The 25,235-nt window shown below is 35.1% G+C and overlaps 4 protein-coding genes and 1 pseudogene across 4 annotated transcripts; 3 read left to right on the forward strand and 2 right to left on the reverse strand.

The window, feature by feature from the left end:
• Positions 1 to 2,673: 2,673 nt before the first annotated feature.
• LOC118058908 (phenylcoumaran benzylic ether reductase POP1) lies at positions 2,674 to 5,046 on the forward strand. Its single transcript, XM_035071694.2, has 5 exons — positions 2,674 to 2,937; positions 3,370 to 3,504; positions 3,596 to 3,833; positions 4,192 to 4,395; positions 4,665 to 5,046. The coding sequence occupies exons 1-5, from the start codon at positions 2,761 to 2,763 to the stop codon at positions 4,829 to 4,831; spliced, it is 921 nt and encodes a 306-aa protein (XP_034927585.1). The 5' UTR covers positions 2,674 to 2,760; the 3' UTR covers positions 4,832 to 5,046.
• Positions 5,047 to 5,483: 437 nt separating this feature from the next.
• Positions 5,484 to 7,594, forward strand: LOC118059026 (phenylcoumaran benzylic ether reductase Pyrc5-like; annotated as a pseudogene).
• A 1,932-nt stretch (positions 7,595 to 9,526) lies between these two features.
• On the forward strand, positions 9,527 to 11,573 carry LOC118058910 (phenylcoumaran benzylic ether reductase POP1). The gene is made up of 5 exons (XM_035071696.2): positions 9,527 to 9,935; positions 10,025 to 10,159; positions 10,308 to 10,545; positions 10,659 to 10,862; positions 11,102 to 11,573. The coding sequence occupies exons 1-5, from the start codon at positions 9,753 to 9,755 to the stop codon at positions 11,266 to 11,268; spliced, it is 927 nt and encodes a 308-aa protein (XP_034927587.1). The 5' UTR covers positions 9,527 to 9,752; the 3' UTR covers positions 11,269 to 11,573.
• A 266-nt stretch (positions 11,574 to 11,839) lies between these two features.
• Positions 11,840 to 17,288, reverse strand: LOC118058909 (adoMet-dependent rRNA methyltransferase spb1). Its single transcript, XM_035071695.2, has 11 exons — positions 16,683 to 17,288; positions 16,175 to 16,222; positions 15,925 to 16,083; positions 15,768 to 15,814; positions 15,333 to 15,489; positions 15,185 to 15,246; positions 14,555 to 14,744; positions 14,374 to 14,466; positions 13,677 to 13,819; positions 13,461 to 13,581; positions 11,840 to 13,107 (listed from the first exon to the last, which is right to left on the reverse strand). The coding sequence occupies exons 1-11, from the start codon at positions 17,154 to 17,156 to the stop codon at positions 12,079 to 12,081; spliced, it is 2,523 nt and encodes an 840-aa protein (XP_034927586.1). The 5' UTR covers positions 17,157 to 17,288; the 3' UTR covers positions 11,840 to 12,078.
• A 1,621-nt stretch (positions 17,289 to 18,909) lies between these two features.
• On the reverse strand, positions 18,910 to 21,555 carry LOC118058912 (protein RER1A). The gene is made up of 4 exons (XM_035071697.2): positions 21,305 to 21,555; positions 20,034 to 20,403; positions 19,329 to 19,509; positions 18,910 to 19,216 (listed from the first exon to the last, which is right to left on the reverse strand). The coding sequence occupies exons 2-4, from the start codon at positions 20,381 to 20,383 to the stop codon at positions 19,163 to 19,165; spliced, it is 585 nt and encodes a 194-aa protein (XP_034927588.1). The 5' UTR covers positions 20,384 to 20,403; positions 21,305 to 21,555; the 3' UTR covers positions 18,910 to 19,162.
• Between the last annotated feature and the right edge of the window lie 3,680 nt (positions 21,556 to 25,235).

The following is a 25,235-nucleotide window of genomic DNA, read 5'->3' on the forward strand; positions in this document are numbered from 1 at the left end:
AATATGCATGGCCATCCAAGCACGTGCGCACCACGATCAACAAATATGATGCATGTCTAGCTAGATAGCCTTTTGGGGGATGATGGTAGCTGAAAATGTTGCCTAACATCGATACTTGATGCTTGCAAGAGAAACGCTAGCTCATCAGAACGTTGTAATCAGAAATGACGAGCCATTTCTCTAAAAAAAAAACCTCTGTCTGTCCTCTTATAGCACCCGAAATTAAGTAGACCAAGACAGACACGGGTGTCTGTACGTACTCAGGTGTGGTTGTTGTTCCAAATATGCAGACCTGCTGCAGCCATATGAAGAACATAAATGGCAGTCCAGTCACCGAGTTAGCTAGCTGGCTTCGCGGTTAGCATTATGCATCTTCACAGTAGCCAAAATTATCAGCTAGTTAGCCATGAGAGTTATTAATAGAGGTGCAAGGTTACAGCTAACTAGCCATTTTAGCCCAGCAACTAGTTCCACGAGGAATTGCTAAAACTTCTCTTCATCATGTTCACACAAAGGCATTGATCTCCCTCTCCCTTGCCTGGAAAAACTACAGTGATTTGGGTAGACCAGTCTACTGGACCCCTTCATCTCCAGCCTCCTGTAAGAAAGTCTTGGGCCCGAGACTTAAAATTCAAGTCCAACTAGCAATGGATTATGCATGGGCCGGCGGCAAAGCTGTGGCAACACAGCCGTTTCATTACGTATGAATATTTTGACATGAAATCTCAAATTTGTAATTAGAAATATAAAAAATGGTGAAAACTAAAATAAATCTAAAAAATGAAACTAAAATCCGGTACATTAATATCTCAATTGGTTGCAATTTATAAAGGCAGTGGCTATCGATTAACTATGATGATGTTTGAAATTATAATAGTAGTTGTTTTTAAAAATATTTTTTATTCTAAAAAATATTAAAATAATATTATTTTAATTTTTAAAATTTATTGCATATCAATAATATAAAAATATAAAAAATATATTTAAAACAAAAAAAAATCAAATCAAATCACTTGGATTATAAATTGGCTCTATGATTTTTTACTGAGTCCACTTCCTAAACTACTTAAAAATCAACCTTAGGCTCTAGATTGGCAGTTCTCGGTAGACCCACCATGCAAGGTAATTATTAATTTGAAGATTAATTTATTATGTTGATTGTGTGATTTTTAAATAGTTCATTTTTATTTAGAAAAACATTAGATTAATATATTTTTAGATGTTTTTAAATGAATTTAATGTATTAATATCAAAATATCTTCAAAAAAATATGAAAAAAATCATCATTTAAATATATTTTTAATTAAAAAACACCATATATCAATACACATCGCAACTGTCCAGATATTAATCTGTACGTGTGCTTTTAAACCAGGTGATTAATATTTTGATGCTTGGAATTGTTCATTCTATACATCTAATTTCTTCTGATGATCGGAATCTCTTTGTTCTGTCTGTTCTTTCTTTTGTGTCTTTAGCAATTACAGGCCATTAGGGTGAGGCGTAATCCTTTTTATTCTTTCACACTAATGTAAAATCTGAACTCCCACTGGGCTAGAACCAAATGAATAGTTAAATAAAACTAGGATCTAATAATCAATAAAACCAAACATAAATGAAAAGAAAAGGAGGAATTAACGCTAGGAGCATTCATCCAGTCAATAAAACCACAATGTTTTATTATATTATAATAGTTGATCATTTTTTTTTAAATCTAAAGTATTCTTAATCAGCTTTCACATCAGATTAAAAGGGTTATTGAAAATGTGGTAGTAGTAAATATTTTTTAAAATATTTTTCTTCAAAAAATATATTAAAATAATATTTTTTTATTTTTTAAAAATTATTTTTAATATTAACATATTTTTAAAGTTAAATAAAAAAAATAAAATTTCATGGCCAAACAGTGCCTAAATATATGCGGTCTGAAATCAACTGTCATTCAAGGTGTGCTTTACCCCCAGCGGCCCGTGATCCCAAAAGTTTTTTTTATTAACAAGAGGATTCGAAATTAAAACTTGGAGGTAGCAAATCCCCACGCCCTCCACAAGACCACCTTATCCTTCCATCCATATATATATATTTTTTAAAAAAAAGAAGTAGATACAATAACATAATTTCATATTTAATAAAAATATAATGAAATTTCCTAACATATAAATATGTTAGCGTATGCTGGTATCATTAATTATTTAAATTAAGATTAATTAGATTAGGGTTAATAAAAAAGAAGAAGCTTTGCAATGAGAAGAAAACAAAATAAAAAGGACATAATTAAAATAAATCTAATTATTTTCAAGAATAATTCATGTACTTAATTAACATTTTGAAAAAGAAAAAGAAAGATTTAACTTAACTAAGGTTAAGTCATGATCCCCACCACTGATGAACCGAGACGTATTAACACACCAAATGCCCATAACTTAGGAACAACAATTCCGTAACCTATTAAAATATCTTTGGTCATGGATGATCATGGTACGAACTTCCCTTGTAAGAGAATTTCTTGGAATCCCCATAAACGCCCATCAAGGACAAAACAACCCTAGACAGATTCTTTGCCTACATACAGAAGCACCATCATGCATACGTCACAATCTCCTCACAGTGGAAAGGAAAGTGTATTTCTGTAATTTCACAATTTCACACCCACTATAAATGGTGATCAAGTGACTCCATCTCCTTCACAGCTTCGGATTCTTATTTTCTACCCTAAAAAACAGACATTCTTTAGTATACTCTAGACGGAAAGTATAAGCAATGGCGAGTAAGATTCTGTTCATTGGAGGAACAGGATACATAGGAAAATTCATAGTGGAAGCTAGCGCTAAGGCAGGCCATCCTACTTTTGTTCTTGTTAGAGAGTCCACTCTCTCTAATCCTGCTAAATCCGCTGTGATCAACAACTTCAAGAATCTTGGGGTCAATTTCCTAGTTGTAAGTCCTTTTCTTTTCCCCTTTTTTTGGGGGTTAAAAAAGTGAAAAAAATCATCATTTAAAAAGGGTTTTCTTAACGTGGATTAGGTTATGTGCCAGCAGTTATTTATCCCATTTTTTAACTAGTTGTTGGACCGTTGATAGCAGGCAGTGGCATAAGAAAATTTATGCGTCATGGAGATAAATCTTAGAAAAATCCATGTCGTGAAAGGCAGATTTTTAAGACACTGGAGCTAATCAACTAATAACGTTGTCTTGATTTATTAGTTATTACCTTAGCTAGTTATAATAACAGGGTTCATTGCATCAACTGCAGTTAAAACTGTTTTGCTCCTCGTAAGTATGGGGTCCATGTTGATTTCTTTAAAAAAAGGTGAAGGGAGAAGATTTAATATTTCTTTATATTTGCTTTTGTTTTTTTCTGTTTTGAAGGGGGATTTGTTTGATCATGAAAGTTTGGTGAAGGCTATAAAGCAAGTGGATGTTGTTATCTCTACAGTTGGTCATGCTCAGTTAATTGAGCAAGACAGGATCATTGCTGCTATTAAAGAAGCTGGAAATGTTAAGGTATACATATAGTTAATTTTGTTTGGGGTTTGAGAATTACTAATTTTAGCAATCGTAGGCTTGTTAATGCAAATTGTTTGTTTTATTGCAGAGATTTTTCCCATCAGAGTTTGGAAATGATGTGGATAGAGTGAATGCTGTTGAACCAGCAAGATCAGCGTTTGCAACGAAGGCGAACATAAGAAGGGCTATTGAGGCTGAAGGGATTCCATACACCTATGTATCTTCCAATTTTTTTTCTGGCTATTTCCTTGTTTCTTTTAACCAGCCTGGAGCCACAGCTCCTCCAAGAGATAAAGTTGTCATCTTGGGTGATGGAAATCCTAAAGGTAATGTTTCACAGATTCTGTTGAAGATTTTCCTGTGATGGAATAAATTCCTGATAACTTTTATATATTTATGTGCTATTCAACTGCAGTGGTTTAGAACTATTGCAAATGTTTAAGTAGGCTCAGTATCCTGTTTATTTGAGCAGACCCTCCATGGATTTTGAATGATGATCTGGATTTTATCACAAGCATTATCGGTCTTTATCTGCTAAAACTGTAAAAAACCATGTGACTGTTTTAGGCAAGTATTCACTAGCCTGTTAAGTGTTCTCTGTAGCAAGGAGGACTCCAATATTTAAGCAGTAGCTTGATGCTGACTGAATTGCATGAATCTTACACCTTCATGTTTGATCTACAGCTGTTTTCAACAAAGAAGATGACATTGCCACCTATACTATCAAAGCAGTGGATGATCCCAGAACCTTGAACAAAATTCTCTACATTAAACCCCCAGCCAACACCATCTCATTCAATGATCTTGTGTCCTTGTGGGAGAAGAAGATTGGGAAAACCCTTGAAAGGATCTATGTTCCAGAGGAGCAACTTCTCAAAAATATCCAAGGTAAGAATATCATTTCATTAGCTTTTATGCAAACAGCCTTAACACTGACAGAGGAAAATCTCTTCAGTTTATAAGCATCTATTTAGAACTCTGTCAGCTGGGGGTACTGTCGATTTCCAAGAAACAATTTCGAGAAAAATCTCTGCCCTTGACATAGTTTAAATATATTTAACGAGTTTAAATAATGTTAGCAGATCCGAGTTTGAATTGTTAAGAGGTAGCATGGCAAAGTTAGCAAGTCTGACATTGCTTGTCTCTCTGTTTTTCAGAAGCTTCGGTTCCACTAAACGTGGTTTTGTCAATTGGGCACTCGGTGTTCGTGAAGGGAGATCACACCAACTTCGAGATTGAACCATCATTTGGTGTAGAGGCTTCGGAGCTTTACCCTGATGTCAAATACACTACTGTGGATGAATACCTGAATCAGTTTGTCTGAGTCTTCTACACCAATCAGCATTACCTTAATAAATAATCAAGCAGATCCCATATTGTGCTTCACAGTACTACATTGGAGAATTTAGTTGCTTGTAATGCTTTGAAACTTAAATAATTGATCAAGATATCTGTGAACTCGACATCTTAGAGACCATGTTTAGATCTCAGTGATATATTGTAATGTTTTGAAATAAATGAGTTGAAAAATGCAATAAAGCCATTGAAAGCTTAAAAGTTGAAATAAATGAATAAGGGGTATAGTGGCAATTCAATAAAATTTGATAAATAAAATAGAAAGTAAAAAAAAAAGAAAAAGAGAGAGATCTGAAATTAAGAGAGCAAACCGGCAGGAGAGAAAGGGAGGAAGAAGAAGAAGAAGAGAAAAGAGAAAAATTATAAGGAAAATAAAAAGGAGTTGAAGGAAATAAGTTTAAAGGTAAAATTATGTATAAATATGTGTTAATTAAGCTTTAATTTCGGTTTTGATAAATGTTATGGTTATAAAGTTTGTGTTTTGGATTTAATTGATGATTTAAATTGAATGTTAAGGGTTGATTGTTGTGGGTAATTGATTATTTAGTTGATTATGAAAAATTATTGTGGATGGTCCCTAAAGCATAATGAGATATTCTGGACAGAATTGAAGATTAATTATGGTCAGAATTTCAGTATATTCATGGATTTATGACAAATTTTAGTTTGGTCCTCCAATTAGATGAAAGTTACAATTTGACCCTAAAAAATGATAAATTCCAAATTAGTTCCTAGTTGTAATATTAGCTTTTGCAGATTGGTTTGATGAATAATTAAGGGTTATTTAGTGAATTATTTAGTGAATTATTATCAAGTCTTATTATTTGTTAACTAAATAATCCATTACCCACAATAATCAACCCCATAATATTCAAATTAATTCATCAATTAAACCCAAAATACAATCTTCAAAACCCTAATATTTATCAAAGCTGAAATTAAAGCTTAATTAACACATATTTATACATAATATTACCTTTAAACTTATTTCCTTTAACTCCTTTCTATTTCCCTTCTAATTTCCCTCTTTTCTCTTTTTCTTTTTCGTCCTCCCTTTCTCTCCTACCGGTTTGCTCTCTTAATTTCAGATCTCTCTCTCTCTCTCTTTCTTTTTTTACTTTCTATTTATATTTATTAAGTTTTGTTGAATTACCACTATACCTCTTATTCATTTATTCCAACTTTTAAGTTTTCAAGGTTTTATTGCATTTTCCAACTAATTAATTCAAAACTTTATAATCTCGGCAAGTATTCAATCTATTCTATTAAGTTTCGAGAACGAAATTTTTACAAGGTGAGGAGATTGTAATGTTTTGAAATAAATGAGTTGGAAAATGCAATAAAACCCTTCGAAATCCAATATCATTAACAGCTTCAAGAATCTTTGTGTCCATTTCCACATTGTAAGTTAACCGGTATAAAAAATGTGAAAACTGAAGGAAATGTGCTGTTGTGTTGGTTGTTATTTACTTTAGGTTTTACTACACGGAGATTTGTTCGATCATGAGAGTTTGGTGGTGAAGGCAAAAAGGCAAGTAGATGTGGTAATCTCTGATATTAATCGCAGTCTCTTAGGTGATCAAGTCAAGATCATTGATGCCATTAAGGAAGCTGGAAATGTTAAGGTAGGTAATCTTATTTGGGTCAATGAACTTTTAACTTGATTGATATTCTGTCTTAGGGATTTGATTGTCTTCTTGTAAGCTAAAAAATAGAAGAAGAAAAACTTGGAAATCCTATGAGCTTATCAGAATTATTGCAGAGATTCTTCCCATCAGAATTTTGAAATGACGTGGATAGGGTGCATGCTGTGGATCCATCAAAAACAGTATGGTCTACGAAGGTTAAAATTCTCCGAGCAATTGAAGCTGAAGCAATTCGAGACACTTAGGTGGCATCAAATTGTTTTGCTGGCATCTATCAAATTTGTACCAGCCTGGAGCTACAGCTGCCCTGAGAGACAAAGTCGTCATTTTAGGTGATGGAAATCCTAAAGGTAATTTGTGTGACAGCAGATAAGAAATCTTGATACCCTTCGTATATGGTATTCTTAATTGAGCATGGAAAATATATTGGATATTGCTTTGCTAGATCATTGATTACTATTGCTGTAAACTCTTGTTCAGCTTTGAACTACTGCTATAGCCTGCAGGAGACCCAGAATTCTGTCCATTATCAGTCTTGATATGCAAAAAGTAGGCCATAAGTAGGTAAGTATGAAATGTATGTCACTGTGGCAATGGACTGCATTATATAAGCAAGTCAAATAGGAGGATGGTGCAGCTCCTTGCTGTGTGTGTTGAACGAATCCTACACTTTTGTCTTTTGATCTGCAGCGGTTTTTAATGCAGACGATGACATTGCCACATATCTATCAGAGCAGTGGATGATCCAAGAACCTCGAACAAGATCCTCTACATTAAGTCCTCATTCAACATCATTTCATTCCACGATCGTGTCTTTGTGGTTGAAGAAGATGGGGAAACCCCTCAAAAGGATCCATGTTCAGGAGGAGCAACTATTGAAGGATATCCACCGTATGAATATCATTTCATTAGCTTTATATGTTGACTAGAACTCTATCACTGGAAATGAAAGATATCTTCAATTCACTATCATCTGTTAGACCTCTGTCGACTTGAGTTTGAAAAATGTTTACCAGTGTTCTTAGGAACAGTTTTGTAAAGTTAGTATGGTGTGAAGTCATGGAGTTTGACATTGGTTCTCTTTTCTTCTCTGTTTTTGTATAAGCGTCGTCTCCACTCAAAACTAGTTTTTATCAATTGTTCACTCTGCATTTGTGAAGGGAGATCAAACCAACTTTGAGATTGAGCCATCATTTGGCGTAAACGCTTCTGAGCTTTACCCTGATGTCAAATGCACCACTGTAGATGAATACCTTAACCAGTTCGTCTGATTCTTCTGCATTAAGTGGCAGCACCATGATAAATAATATTGCAGATGCTATGTTGGGCCTTGAGAGTATGGAAGAAAAGTTGGCTATAATTCTTGCACTTGTATCAGTACACATCATGTTGGTTCGATCCTAGACCTCTTAGGCACCTGTTGAGATCTCTGTAATGTATTAAGTTACAACACAGAAGCATTTTCTTGACTGCGAGCATTACATTTTTGTTACATTCCTTAAAATTGGAGTGAGGATCCAACTATTAGCATTAAGCAATGTCGCAATTGCTGCTCTTTTTCTTTGAGGTTTTTCAGTGGATGTTTTTGTAAAGGAGCAAAAAGTTGCAGTCTTCACAATAACCGCCACTGATCCAGGTGCATTGAACAAGTTCTTGCATTTTAAGTCTTGCAGGAAATGTTTACCCAAATAATGAGTTGGTTTAGATCTGGGAGAGTGATGCCGGGAAGAATCTTGAGAAGATCAAAGTACCGAAGATAGCCTAAAAAACTACAGCAACAATCTTCTCTACGCTGTGAGACTAACATATCTGATTCTTAAGCACCACATTTTATACACACATATGGTGCACGCATAGCCAGCAAATTCCTCAGCCAATTCAAAATTGGTGTTGGATAAATCTCCTAGGTGGGAAAGAAAGCTGGCATGTAACTCTGGGATCATTTATACCAAAGTGATCAATCATTTTCGCTTGGAACAATCTAACAATTGGCCAATTGAAGGGCTTCGTGAACTTCAAAAGCTTAAAGTCTTCGCCTACCAAAACCTTCTTCTTCTTGTGTTTTTTCTTCTGTTAAATCAACGACCAAACTCTTCATTCAACATTGAAAGGCCACCAACCAATTCAAAGTTTCACCTACCAATTCTTGTTCTAGAAACTCAAACACTTCACGACAGTTTCGAAAACAAAGAACTTCACTGGAGCTGCTGAGAACTGAAACTGTCAACTGAAACTAATTACAAGGATTTCCTAAGCAGTTTTGATCCTCCTATTCCTGCGCATTCTAAATAGCATTTTCAGGATATTACCTCCATTTTACCTCCTGCAGCATTGTGAATCCTGGATTTCCTTGCTTTTCAAACAGAATGCAGCTAGGTTTACCAGACAATACTTTTCTTTTCTACCGAAACATCATAGCCCGCCAGAATTCAGCATCCCAATCGCTAACTTGTCTGATTCATTATTCGATTTTCTTTCATCTAAAATGATGCCAAAATCTGGAGTTCATCTCAGCAGACACTCCATATCCGGAAAACATGCAGATGATTTTCATATACTCAGCATTTGTAAGAGGAGATAGCACGTATGCTTTGAAATCAATTCTTCAAAAGGGGTCAACGTAACAAGATTGTATATAGGGATATAATAATCTGCTCGATTGATCATGAAAGGAACCCACCATGATGGACGAACCACATCAGCTCGTGTGCTGGTGGGCAATTATCCAAAGTCTTTCTAATTTATCTAATAGATTCTGCTGATGTTAACAGATAACAATTGTATTTATTCTATCTAATTTATTTTGGAATTGTTTACTCTACCAATCTCTCTAGTGGCTTTAAAAAAATATAGGCATGGTTCATAAAAAAGAAAAAAGAAAAAAAGAATAGCAATCGAGACTTTAGGCCTTTTCTTTTGGATCCTTCCGATGGTCAAACAAGGGCAACCATCAAGTTAATGCTTTTCACCAAACAAATAGGGGAAATTACGAATTATTTAAAACTAACAACTCTAAGAAAACCCCATAAAAAACCACAAATGGCAAAACTAACACCCCCTTGATCATAGAAAAAGAGACTCATGGCAACATGTGACAATCTCTTCGTGGTCAAAAGTGTACAGCTGTAATTTTTCAAACATATATTTCCGTACTATAAATAGGGACCTTTAACTTGGCTCAATCTCAAACAGTCTTCGGATTATTCTAAAACCATCTTTTTCCCTACCCAGAAAGTTTAAGCAATGGCCGCGAAAAGTAAGATTCTGTTCATCGGGGGAACAGGATACATAGGAAAATTCATAGTGGAAGCAAGTGCCAAGGCAGGCCACCCTACTTTTGCTCTTGTTAGAAAGTCCAGTCTTTCTAGCCCTGCCAAATCTATTGTGATTAACAACTTCAAGAATCTTGGTGTCAATTTTCTCACTGTAAGTCATTTTCTTCTTTGAAATGTGAAAATTTGTGTTATAAACGATGATTGTTTCTTTATAATTGTTTGATTTTATTTTTTTTGTAGGGAGATTTGTTTGATCATGAGAGTTTGGTGAAGGCGATAAAGCAAGTGGATGTGGTGATCTCTGCGGTTGGTCACTCTCAATTAGGTAACCAAGATAGGATCATTACTGCCATTAAAGAAGCTGGAAATGTTAAGGTTGGTGTAGAACTTCCTTAATCAACATGCTGTCATTCTTGTCTCGTGCTGGACTAGGTTTTGAGTCTTCTAGAAAACCCAGAAAAAAGAAGTTAATGATGTTATGAACACATTGGAATGGTAATGAGAACTCTTTGTTTTATCACAGAGATTTTTCCCGTCCGAATTTGGAAATGATGTTGATAGGGTGCATGCTGTTGAACCAGTAAAATCAGCATATGCTCATAAGGTTAAACTACGCAGAGTTCTTGAGGCCGAAGGAATTCCTTACACCATAGTTTCAAATAATTTTTTTGCTGGTTATTTCCTTCCAACTTTAAACCAGATTGGAGTTACAGCTGCTCCAAGAGATAAAGTTGTCATATGGGGTGATGGAAATCCTAAAGGTAATATAACAAATTCTACTGAGAATCGTTTTGTGATAGACTGAAATTCTCTGCTTACAGAGCTCTGCTTAATTGTTGAAAGAATTTTACAATTTTTTCCATTTCATGTACAGCGGTGTTTAACGTGGAAAATGACATTGGCACCTATACTATCAGAGCAGTGGATGATCCAAGAGCCTTGAACAAAATCCTCTACATTAGACCCCCAGCCAACACCATCTCATTCAACGATCTTGTGTCTTTGTGGGAGAGGAAGATTGGGAAAACCCTTGAAAGGATTTACATTCCCGAGGAGCAACTTTTGAAGAATATTCAAGGTAGGAATATCATTCCATTAGCTTAATATCCTCATTTTGCAAGCATCAATTTGACCTGTCAGCTAGGATGTCAAGTTTCTGGAAAAATTATAAGAAAAATTGCTTTGTGACGACTTGCTAGTAGTTGACCTAAACAATGTTTTAACAGTATTTTTCTTAGTTTGAGAAGTTTAAAATTGTAACCAAGACAAGTTTATCAAGTTTGACATTGATTCTGTTCGTTCTTCCTGGTTTTGCAGAAGCTCCATTTCCAGACAGTGTGGAATTAGCACTTTTTCACTGTGTCTTTGTGAAGGGAGATCACACCAACTTCAAGATTGAACCATCATTTGGTGTAGAGGCTTCTGAGCTTTACCCTGATGTCAAATACACTACCGTGGAAGAATACCTTGATCAGTTTGTATGAGTCTCCTACATTAAGCAGCATTTACCTTGACAAATAATGGTGAAGATGCCATATTGGCCTATATGGCGTGGAAGAAAATAAATGGCTGCCTTGCACTAATTATATTATTGATCATGGTAGCTGTGGACTAGACATACCTGTTGAGATCTATGCTATGTATTATGTTACATGCCATACAGAATGGCATTAATTTTGAGCACAAGTATTAAATTTCTGTAAACACTTCAACCAATGGAAGCAGATCCAAACCTAGCTGCATTAAAGTACCTCGTCCTGACAAATAAAACACTCTGGTTGCCTGCTCATATTTCAGTGCCCTAGAGTAGCGATGGTTATGGCTGTCCTCTTTTTGCTGTTTTAGCAGATGTTACAAGACTGAAATATGCAGCCTTAGCCATCTTCGTTAGAAAGGCAAAATTGTGTTCTTGATAACCAGCAATCGTCTATTAGGAATGCATATTTTTCAAGATTACCAAGGTAGGAGTGCATTTTCATTTTACTGTGGCCTTTCTTAGAAGACAAATGATAATCTTCCCCGACCTTGAAACGGGGTATATCAAAAATAAATAAATAAAGAAACAAAGCAACATATTCTGCTCATTAACTTTGGCAATGCTGCACAAAAGATTCTGATAACTCTCATAAACATTACACCAAAATTTATAAGCCTTGACAGGCTTCAAGTCTTCGACTGTTCCATTGTTTAAATATCATAAGAAACCAGGAGGAAAAAAAAAACTCACACAGAATAATTGTGTGCAGGAAGGCTGGAATTCGAAGCAACAACTTCATCTTTTCAGATGCAAACCTTTATTCATGCATGCCCATCTTTTTTCCTTTCTTTCCCTTATTTCCCTTAGCTGAAGTCTTTGCAGGCCCTTTACCTCTCTGGCCCTTTGCATTCTTACCCTTCTTCAAACCGCCTTTTCCTGGCTTTCCCAAACCACGCGCATCCTTTTTCATCCGCCGATCAACGAGGACTTTCCCCTTGCCAACCTTGACTGTAACTCCTTTCTTTGCAACCACATATTCCTTCTTGGGCCTTTTTGGTGCAGCCTTTTTGTATAGTTGCTCAATTAACCTGCCCTTTGAGTGATCAGAGATCTCCGTCTGCTTTGATATATCATTTGCCTTCTTGCGCACCTTCTCAAGCTTCCTCGCAGCTACCCTCTTCTTTCGAGCCTTGGCTTCAGCCACTTTCTTAGCAGGCCGAGCATTTATTTCTTTGAATTGTGCTCGCATAGCATTAATCTCCTCTTTGGTAACCGGCTTAATTGGCTGGCGGTGTCTCTTCTCTTCCTCCACAAACCAGCCAGGCAGGCCCTCATCATCAAACATATACTTGTTGTAGGCATCATCAAGCATCTCCTCCCTTCGCTTTTTTCTCAGCATCTTCTTAGCACAAGCCAATATCTCAGCCTTTGAGTCAACATCATCATCCTCAGATTCATCTGATGATGAATCATCACTAGAATCTGTAGCTGGAGCAGGGACTATCTCAAAATCATTTCCTGCCGTAGAAGATGGGGGTTGAGTACGATCAGACCCTGCAGCATTCTTTGCAGACTTTTTTGGAGTCGCAATTTCTTTCTCCTGTCCATCTACCAGCATTTCATCTTCACTTTCATACTTCTCCAATTTTCTGGCCCCTGCAGTTTCCAAGTCTCCATCCTCTGCAGCTTTGGCAAAGATATCCTGATCAAACCACTTCCTTGTAATCTCTTCTTCAGTTGGCACTTCCCCGTCATTGAATGGTACCATCAGAGGATTTGCTTCACGATCACCCATTTCTTTATCTGAATCATAATCTGAATGAACAATATCATTGTCACCATCACCCTGCACAGCCAAAAGAATGAGTAAGCTTTGCGACAGCAAGGAATGTGGCATTAAACACCAAATTCACAACCAAAATAACCCACAAACAATATAGGAGAACATCAATGCACAAAATGCAGGGCATGTTTTACTAAGGAACAATGGATAGCAAGGAATGCAGGGTTCAACACTGAATGCACAACCAAAATAACCCACCCAAAGAATACAAGAGAACATCAATGCACAAAATGTAAGACACATTCTACTGAGGAACAGTTAACCCTTAAGAGTTGTTATCTGAAGACATGGGGAAATTAAATTAATTAATGTCTCATTGCAACTTAGAAGTAGAACAAAATACGAGAGCTTTATACCTCCAAAAGTTGTTCAGCATAGGCTTGCTTTGCACGTTTCCGCTGCTTTGTACTTCCTTCCCTTTTGGTCACAAACCTTTCATAAGCCTGATCAAGTATCTCTTCCATTTGTTCATCAAATCTAACATCAAAACACAACATTGAATTGCAGAATGATTTTAGAGGTTGCATTCTTCAAAATTATATCAGTAGTAATGCAAATATATTAGGAACTACCTTCTGTGTTCCTCATCAGAATCTACATCACTGGGTGAATGCTCCTGGGTTTCCTCATCAGTTTCTTCATTTTCACCATCCCTTAAACCACCATTCTCATGATCATAGTCAGCAGCATCAACAGCTACTAAATCTTTCTTTCCCTGAAGGAAAATGGCGAAAGAAATTTCAGACTGACTGTGTGACTGTGTTTCAGATTGTGATGTAGTTAACAAGCAGTTGGTTTCAGCTAAAATGTTGGTTAGTAGTCCCAAACAAGTATTCAGCATTTCAAAATGATTTAGTTTGTTTTAAAAAAAAAAAAAAAAAACATCATGGTTTTGCAATTGTCTGAAGAAATCTTTACTGGGATTGTCCATATCCAGTTCAATGAACCACTATTTATGACCGAATGCTGCCACTTCAGTTAGCGCAGATTCATATTTAAAGAATCCAAAGCATATAACCCAACTCTGCATCCAAGATAAAAGGCACCAACTTTTTACTTATATGCACAAATTGCCATAATATCTGGGATTCTGAAGAAAGCTTCCTCACCTGGAAGGAAATTTAGGAGGATGGTGAAAAGAACCATCAATAATTGCTTTGGCTTAATGCAATATTTTGATGCAAATCAGACATCTGATTTAACTTACAATACTAACAAAGACAAACAAAAAAAATATAAAGAAGTTAAAAAGAAAGCATGAAAGTGAACCTTGATGGAAGAAAGAGAGAACAATTCAAGATCAGTGTAACCATCTGCCGTTGCATCGATTTGCATTCCACCGGTTGCCTTCCGTACTTTATCCTGATATTTTCAAATATAGAAGCAGCAACACATGAGCTACAGTAATAGATATCAATAACTGGAAGAGCATGCACAATCAAAAATCAACCTTGGCTCGTCTTTTAGCAAGAAGTTTCTTTTCTCGTTTCTTCTTCCGCTCCATAGCATTTGTCAGGTCCTCCATTTCATTGAGCAACCTGTCATCTTCATCCTCCTCTTTTTCATCCTCACCACCTTTTCCAATAGAAGGACCAGCTTTCTGAGGTGACGACAGGGCCTTTCTTATTTGCATCCGCCACCTACATGATAGAAAAGATGTAACAACATTTTATCTAATGTATATTAATAATAAGGCACAATGAAGAAAGTACAATACCAGAACATGCAAAAGAGTTGTTTATTATACATCAATTACATTCCTTTGCATGCATCCGCACAAGCTGAACATATTTTCATTTCTGATAAATGGCATCAGAACACTAATAAGATTTGTTTCAGACCCAAACCCACTCCTAACATATTTAGGTAAAACATTTTCTGCCATTCTAAAGACAACTACTAATAATGAATACACAGGTGTATTCCGGAAGATTTTTCAAGGAAAAGAATAGGGTGTGCAGGAAATTCATCTCTGTTACTTCTAGATGCTGGAACTTCACAGATCAGCTGAAATAATTGTAAAGAGTTGAAACATAAAAAAAATAGAGGAGGAAGAGGGAGACAGCACACAAAATCTTACTTCAATAGATGCTTGAAGTCTTGTTTTCCCAAAACACGCAGATCATCACAAAGATGTTTAACCTGGTCAGATGGATAGTTTGTTTAGTAGTTAAAAAACAGAAGAGAACAGAAAGTATGATGGTGAAAAAAATAACAGAAAAGATTACCTCTTCTGTGGTTAAATCATGATCACGCAAAGGTAAAGAAACCTCATCATCAAAGGCTATTGAAGTAACGGAACCAAGGATCTCAAGAGGGCTGTCAGACCAAATGAAATCAGCTGCTGAGGAAACTTTTCTGACAATGGACTCTCCATCTTCATACCTGTAGTTTGATTTTAACCATATCATTACATAGAGCTATAACAATACATATTGTTTGTTTTGAACAACCACCAACAGATATTCATGTGCACTAAATATTTCATCTTCATTTGCACCAACCAAGGCATTTCATCTTCATTAAAATTCCTAAACTTACGAGTTTAATGAAAATGAAGAATTTATGCCTTATCCTGAGTGGAATACATGGAGTAAAAAAACTGGCATATTATCATTCATCTGGCTGTATGAAGAAACTCACAAACTAATGAGAAAACATACCCATCACGATGCCGCTTCTGCTTTGTTCCTCTAAGGACATCCACCACCTACATCACAATATAAACAAAACACCAATCAGAGTACAGCAGAAAAGTGGGATTGTTGCAAAGAGGGGAAAAAACAGAAAAGTCATTCTTCATGTATAGCAGATGATTACCTTCCGTTGGGGTTCGTCAGATCCCTGAAATAAATGCTTTACGTCAAGAAGACGAGGATCAATCTTAGCAGGGGCCTTGTACCTTAAACCCAAAACGAATATTTCAGCAGAAGCAGAACGACTTGCTGCTGGTTTATCCACCTCGACCTTCTCAAATAACTAGAGAAAAACAAAACAGATACCATGATCACATACACCAACTAATCACTGAGACATAACAAGGATTTTTCAAAAGAGATTCAAAACTCACCTGATTAAGACAATAGATGACAGAACTATAATCTTGGGACCTGAAAACCTGAAACAACACAACAATAAGCACTTAGCATCCGGACACAGTAAATTGAGATAAATATGAAAAGACATTAAACTCGATAAGCTTTATTTTATGTTATGTATGGTTTATTAATTTATAACAAGACCAACCAAACACAACAGCAGAAAATTCCTCCTTTTCTCCTCCAATTTTCTCAACAACCAAATTCACGCCAATGAAAAAAAATCTTAGTCAATTTCCCATGTGTCATTTTAGCTAATTACTCATTTCCAACAAAAGCAATCAAATGAACCTCACAAATAGCAAAAAGTTCTCTACTTTTCCCTCCAATTTGAATAACAATAAACATAATTGCTAAATTCAATAAAACACAACATCAAAAACTAATAAAATGCACCCAAAAAAACCCCTTTACCCTCTAATTTTATCAGCAACCAAACATAATTTCTAGTTCAACAAAACCCAAGAAAATAAATCTTACTTTAGTAACAAAAGTTCCTTTAGGAGCCAAGAACTGAGTAGCCAATCTAACAGAATCGATAACCAGAGAATTTTGAGCCATAGCCTCTTGAGACCAAGCACCACCAATATTAGGTGACCCATCATGTAAAACCAAATCAAAAGCTCTAACTCCATGTTCTCCCATAATTCTCTTAATCTTAGCTCTACACTCAGACTTGGTTATATCCTGCTCTATCGAGACAGCCCCTCGTAAAGGCGCGATTTTAACTAAATCAATGCCTAAAACAAGACTTCCTACAGGCACGCGCTGCACTGCCACCTGCATCCACCCGCCGGGTGCAGCACAAAGGTCAAGCACGGCGCGTGAGGATTGGAGGAACTTGAACTTGGTGTCCAGTTGAATTAGTTTCCATGACGCACGCGATCGATAGCCGTGTTCTTTGGCTAGTTTGTAAAATTTATCCAAACGATGCTTTCCCTTTACTTTTCCCATTGTGATTTACGGGTCTTGGAGATTTTGAAAAAAAAGAGAGAATTTTTTTTTCCTTCTGATGGTTGCTGGTAGGGTTAGGTGTTCCAGGAGAAGGAGGGGTTTATCTAGGGTTTCGAAATATTAAGAACAAAGAAGAAGGGGCGCAGTTAATAGAACTATTATATAATATAATAGACCCACTGGACCCAAAGCCCATAGTTTAGATTGTTAAGGAATGAGATTTCATTAGGTTGGGCCTGGCCCAGTGAATTACCCGGCACAAATATAGAACAAGCTTGCCAGTTTTCCATGACACCATCAGAAGATAAGATGAACTAGTGTCACTGCAGCAAGAAGTTTACATTGACAACATTCTAAGAAGCCAATTAAAAATCGAACTTCCTTGTCTGCCATAAAAAAAGTGCTGATGCAAGACTGAACTTTACATGTGTACGTACGTACATGTTAAAGCTCATCGTAATAAGGGATGCCCCTCAAGAGGAAAACGTTCACGTCTACATTTTCCCTCCCTGTATAAGCTGTTCCAGGTGAAGTACTTGAAGCTCACCTGCTTGCTTTCCAACGTTGAAGAATAGGATACGGTTGTATCTGATCAGGTATATCTGATTTGGCACCCCGTGGTGTCGATAAAAAGAAGAATCCAGGAACAGAGCAATTTGGACCAAACGACAGGAACACCGAACATGGAAAAGATAGTCATCATGAATGCTATGAAGAATAATTACTTTGTGAAGGAGTACTTTGATATGTGACAGCAGATACAACAAGGTTTTTTTCGTGCACAGGTATATCTGAGATGGATCCGCCCTATGGTGTTGGGGAAAGTGTTCAGATGGTAATTTACCAAATCAAACAAACTACCAAAGATCATGAGCTCCCTCCCCGACTACTTAGTTCTTATAAATTGGGTCAACTAAGCTGGCTGTGGGGCTGGCTCACCTACTAAAATCCTTTAAACCTGGAGGTTTAAGGATGATTTCTGTTTTTTTTTTTATTATTATTATTTCATAAGAAAGCAGGTTTCATTAAAAAAAAAAAAAAACCTGGCTGTGGGCCTGGCCTGATAGTTATGACTTACAGTCCGGAGTTTAGCTTCATTGGCAGAGACCAAAATGTTGGCAAGTCGAACCAATGAACATAGAGCTGGCACCCTGGCCTCAACCCTCACCGTGATATAGAGCTCGAGGGTGGAGGGGTTCACAGTTAGGCGACAGACTCCTAAGTGCATGAGCATGGACCGAGGTAGAAAGAGGCAGCAGGAGAAAGGACAACATATCCAAATCCTTGCATGAAAAACTGGATTCAATCTTTTAGCAAAAAATTGATGGATCTTGTCCTGAAGACAAGTTTTCCACATCTACAACTTGGATAATTCTTCTACTTAGTTACTAGGTGATTTAACTGCGGATAACATGGCTAAACGAAAATTGATGTAAGTTGTGGCAATCAACAATTTAACATAAGCGAATTTACTAAACCCGTTTACATACCAAAACAAGTACTGAAGAAACATATCAGTTTCACCATTATTTGAGTACCAAAGAACAAGCACTCGAGCCAGAACAAATTGAAGAACTTGCACTAAGTTTAAACTGAAAGTTAAACTTGCAAGAGAACCATCCACTACTCTTTCTGTGATAACTTCCAGTATTAAAGAAGCATACACTTATGCCTATAATTGCCACTTTCCATGACTACCAGCGAGGGTACTAACACCACTGCATCAAGCAGTATATCCGTAAGACAATATTCATTCTCGGAAACGTAAATGAATCTTCTTAATTGGTATATAAACAATAAAGTTTAACTTCTGCAACATCAGCACTCTGCCATCATAAAATGTCAAGGCACAATTGAACTTTATGTTTGCAAGTGCATATTAGTCCATCACAACATAAAGGCATGTCCCTCCAAAAAAAAAAAAAAAATCAATTGTCATGAATCTTCATGTCTAAATTTTAACTTCCATCTGGTCCTTTTCTAGGCGCCTATCAACCATCCAGGCTTTAGTCCCCACGGGAGCCACTGCTACTTGCTGAAGACTTCTTGCCACCATACTTCTGTTAAAGATCAAAGAAACCAGAATGTCATCTCACATAATGGCAGTTCGACTACAAGAAAAAATGTTACAGTTGCCACGGTTACTAGTGGTGTAAAGCACTTGAAACTCACCTGCTTTCCAACGTTGAATGGAATATATTTGTATTTGATCATATGTGCAATTTGGCGCCTCATTGTAAGGACAAAAAGAACAATCCAGTAACAGAGTAATATAGGCCAAAAGACAGGAACATCAAACATGGAAAAGAAGGTCATAACAAATGCGATGACAAATGCCTTCGTGAAGGAGTACCTGGATATAATGACAGAAGCAACAGGATTACTGGCGAGCATAAATGTATCAAAGATGATTTCCTTAATCCCCTCTTCCTTATCTTGCCCCTTCTCGATGGCAGGAGAACCCATTTCTTTTTCTTGTATTGTTTATTATAGATATGTGTTTGGTTTGTTTACTTATCCTATACCCAAAAGCAGCCCTATATAGTTAAGAGAAAGCATGGAATAGTAGAAAAAATCTAATCTTAATCAACAAACTACTAAAACTATTTAGCTTTCCAACCACCTATTCTTTTAAAGCAATCCTGAATCTGCAAGAACTATGAGAACCACCAATTGAAGGGCTATATGCAACCAAAAGGTACTCAAGGGTGGATCATTCATGATTGAAGTCTCGGAAGATTACCAGGAATCATTTATCAGGTTATAAAGAACAATGAAAGCAAATACACAACAGGATAACTGAGTTGATACACATACAAACAGCATGGGGGTAATTACAAGACTAAATGCCACAAGTGAAAAAATTACTTTCATTACCAGAATTTGAACTCAGGAAGTCGGCGAATGAATGGCTTGAATTCATCAGAACCCTTTGTTGGCAGCAAAGGACCATCTGAAGGATCAATTTCAGGATCAACCAGAGGTGATAAAAACCCAATTAGCAAGTTCAGTATGTATATTCCAAGCCCATAGGCAATTATGTAAAATCCTTGAACATAATAAACTCGCAAACAGTAGATAGCCATTACAACAAAAGTCCCAATCCACCTATAGACTGTGTGTGGCGTGCTCTTATCAAGATAATACTGATACATCCTCCAAACATCATTTCCCCATTGCGCAACAGGTGATGCCGCAGAGGCACCCTCAGCCCCAACTCCCTCCATCCAATTTAATCTTCACAATCCTGCCAATTTGATAATATAAAACAAATTAAACCAGCCAAAAAAACCTCATAAGAAAACGGAAAATACAACAAAAAACACTACCCATATCTATGCATGCATGCATATTAAAAATCCAACTGCTACTCGAAAAACATGACCATGCTTCATTTTAACTATAAAAGCATGAACATGCTTCAATTTGACCAATAACTCATTCAATTTCACGAATCAAAATCCGGTGAGGTGGTACAATATCCAATTTCTAATCAAATCAAAGCATAACACCCACTAAAAAAAAAAAAAGAGAGAGAAAAAAACGCATGAATCTTCTTAATTACTACAGCCAAAAAAAAATGATATTCACCAAATTTATGTTCAGAAAAATATTTAAACCAGATTTGAAAGAACCCAGATGACAAAATGTACGCAAGAAACATAAAAACTATCCAATGCAAACATAAAAACTATCCAATGCAAACAAAACCGTTCACTTTCTCAATTTTTAGGAGCCCGAACTATATTAAAATAAAAACCTTATCAAATTTGAAAGGAACCCAGATGATAAAGGCACACAAAAAGAATCCAAGACCCACAAAACCCTTTAACTTCCCAAATCTCAGGAACCCAAAATGAAGAAAATAAGCTTCGTTTAAGCAACCAAATCAAACACAAAACAGCACAAGATCTAAACAATCAAGAAACCAGGAAATACTTTCAAGAAACAGATCTATAATAAAGAGAGCATAAGAATCAAGAACCATAAACGTACAAGGCGATTGGATGGTAAAAAGTAAGGAATTAAAGGGTGCAAGGAATCAGGAAGCAAACCAAGCAGATAAAAAAATGAAAGGGGAAAGAAATAAATAGATTATAATAGTAAAGAAAAATAGATGGTAGGGAAGAGAGAGAAGAGAAGCTGACCTTAAATGGACTTGTGATTTTGGTGGCTGGGGAGTAAAGACTGTCCGTGAGAGAACCAAGGAGAAACAAAAGATAATTTTTAGAGGCGAAGGATGTGCAGATCTGTAAGAAACAGCCAGTGCCTGCTTACAGGGATATAGATTTTAGTATTTTACTGCTTTTTATTTTTATTTCTTTTTGAATTTTCATAAAAAAATAAAAAAATAAAGAGATGAAGAGAGTTGAATTAATGACAGGGAAGGAAGGGTGTTTGAAGAGGGATGGAAAATTTTTTTGTCTGTAAGAGATGACGTCCAGGTGGCGTTTTTGGTGGACTCTCCCGAGAAAAAAAAAACTTGGAATATTTTAATTTTTATATATTAAAATAAATACTTATTAAAAACAAATTATTTTTGTTAGAATTAGATAATACCTATTACTTACTTTAATATCTTAAATATGTACTTTAACCATTAAATCAACTTCATCTTTTCCTAAAAAATATATAACAATATTCTTTTTCTTTATTCTTTTTTATCTAAGAATGAGTAGGTTTTTTTATTAATATATTCATGGTGTTGTGTAATTATGATGCTACAATGTCATTATATAGTGAATTAATAATTTTATTAGTATGATAATCTATAAATTAATATATTATTTATTATATCCACGTATATATATTGATATATTGATTATATGTTTGTCATGTAATACTGAATGATAATCGTCATTATTTTAACACTTAATATATACATTGACTCTTTATTTCTATAGTTTTTAGACCCAGTTTGATTGCCGATTTGGTCCATAACTTGGATTCCGGATTTTGACTGATTGCCTGGATTCATTTTTTTATAAAAGAAATTAAAACGATGTCGTTCTAGTAAAAAAAAATAAAAAATCAATGGATTGTAATCGGGTTTTTGATCAGGTCTTCCTGGTTGCCAGGTCACACCAGATTTTTTATTTTCCTATTTTTTCTTCAACCCGGTCCCTTTTTAGCTTCAGGTCAGTCGAGTCTCAAGCCAATTTGTCGGGTTAAGTTTTAAAACTATGTTTATTTCAATATAGCAAAGATAAAAGACTTGTATCTCTTTAAAATATGGATAGATAATAAATTTATCTTTTTAATTGGTGAAATATTAGAGAATTCATTGACAAATAAATACTCCAAAGTCAAACCATAAAACTTATCTATATTTTGGACAAAAAATTTCTAATAAAACCAAAATTTTTTAATAATCCTTGTTCATGGTGCCTTCTCTCGAAACCATTAACACGTGTCGGCTCATTATAATGTTGTTTTTTACTTTTTACCCTTTCTTAATCAATTCAAAGAGACAGCATTAAAAAAAAATAATAATAAATTTAATGGTTAAAAAATTAAAAATTGGGACATTTTTTTTAGATGTTTTAACTATTGAGGAGAACATAAAAATTAAAGAGTGTTTGGAAGTATGGTGAAAATTATTTTTTATTTTAAAATATATTAAAATAATTTTTATTTTTAAAAAATTATTTTTACATCAACGTATCAAAATAATTTTAAAAATATAAAAAATATATTATTTTAAAATAAAAAAATAAAATAAAAATTCAATTTTTTTAAAAATTACTTTTCATTACAATGTGAAATACTGCCAAAAATAACAACAGATTCACCAGAGAAAATTTTATTTATTTATTTAGTAAAACATGAAAAGAAAAGGGACAAAAGCTGTATTCCAAGGCAGAAAAGACACAAGGAAGTGTGCATACCAAACAAAAAAGGGGTAGCTGAGGTCCATGAGCATATACCCCGCACCAATCTGTGAACAAACGAATAAAATTTATTGGGCTGGGCCCATCTTTCTCTGCGATATCAAATTTACGAGGTCTCATTAATGTAGCCCATTAGGCAACCTTGCTCGTGCTTATGGATCCAGGAATTGCCTCTCCTAAGTCTTGAGCCCTACAGGTTGTTAGGAACGTTGCGAGGCTCGGTCCATAATCTGACCCGAAAATGAATTTGGGTCATTATTAAATCAATTTATAATATATCATCTGGAATCAATTTTTTTTATTAAATTCATATCGACAAAGCCGTTTAATAGTTATTGTTTGGGAACCATTTAAAATATCTGAAATATTTTAGAGGGTATGTACTAGAATTTCAAAATTCAATTTATTAAATTCATATAAAAAACAAATTAAAAGGGCATATTATGGTTGAGGTAGTGTTTAGTATCGTGATAGAGATTATTTTTTAAAATATTTTTTTTATTTAAAAATATATTATGATAGTAATTTTTTATTTTTTAAAATTTATTTTTGATACCAGTGCATCAATAATTAAAAAAATTAAATTTTTTAAAAAATATTTTTTGACCATAACTCTCAAACAACATTTTATTATAATATCACATAAACAATGTGTGTCCCAAAAATACCCACCAACTTAACACACTAACTCTATCTCTTGCGCACTTGTTACTTTTATTTCCCAACTCAAAAAGACATAATAGTTTTACAGCGCACAAGATCCTCTCTTCTTCCTCTTTTTTCACAACTCAAAAATATCCACTGTAATTTTGAAAACGAGGTAAAAAAATCAATACTCATGGATAAAAAAAATTCCCAAATTGTGTTTGGTGAGTCATCTTATATCTATTTATTTTTTATTTTAAAAATATTTTAAAAAAAATTTAATTTTTTAATTTCTTTTTTTATTTCAAATTAATATATTTTTAGTGTTTTCAAATTATTTTCATGCGCTGATGTTATCAATTATAATTTTTTAAAATAAAAAAATATATTATTTTAATATATTTTTAATTAAAAACCATTTTAAAAAACAACTATAACCATACTTTCAATAAAAAATCTCTTAATACATCTTGTTTGTTGGATAATGAGATGTTGATCTTGTATCTTGTAGGTTGTTGCTTTTAGTTTCTGTGTATCTTGATAATGGATATATATATATATATATATATATATATATATATATAAAAGCAAATCCCAGTATGTTTACTTGCATTTATAGACCGTTAATTATTGGAGTGCGATCGACGAACAGAGGATTTGAAAGGCAGTCTTTTCGCACTTGAACCAGGTAAGCTTGGCCACTAAAATTAAGTGGACATGCATTTTTCAATGTAAAAAACTACGGTTCTGAAAAGAATATTTGTCAAAATCAACAATCAGGGAAACGTTATAATTTATACGCTGCTACATCTGTCAGTTAACAGTTGTGTACTGCAAATCGGATACACACCATGGATGGTTTACAGACAAAGGGCATGGGAAACTGTGAAGCACAAAACACGTCGACTTTTCTACTTCAGTCGTCCAGGGGAGAATCAATCTCCACTGGAAAGATGGTATTAGAACGAAGACTTTTTTTCTGCCATGCTTGCTTTTCTCTTTAGCTAATTGAAATTTACAGACACGTTCAAATAACCAGAGCACGGTGAAAAGCTTACCGATTCAAAGTCCTACCGGTGACTATACACTTGCGTATGAATTGAGATGCACAATTATTCCTAAATAATTACTCAATCTAGTTTTGTTTTTACCTAAACACGTTTAATTTTAACCTAAACACTAGACAAGATTACCTTGTTTGCTTGTACATGGCACAAGTCATGTGTTCGATGCCAGGTACACAGCGTGCGGTTTTAAGCAAGAAAACTGACATGGATCATCGAATGGTCTCTTGCCAAACACTGCGACAAGACGTCAAATTCCTCTGAGACACGTTTCCAATAATGGTGTCGCAGATAGGCAAATAATGCTTGTCAAGCCGACAACATTGTACAACACAGAAGTCGTCAAGAAAGAGATCGGTCATCGTTAGATCATACGTGGACAAATCACAGCCAAATTAAAACTGTATTTTTCTGGTGGATGAACCATGCACATAGCAATGGAACCCACCAATTCATGTTAACTAGTCAAAGTGAAATTC

This window comes from Populus alba, chromosome 9 (genome assembly GCF_005239225.2).
Source record: "Populus alba chromosome 9, ASM523922v2, whole genome shotgun sequence".
Classification (NCBI taxonomy): Eukaryota; Viridiplantae; Streptophyta; class Magnoliopsida; order Malpighiales; family Salicaceae; genus Populus; species Populus alba.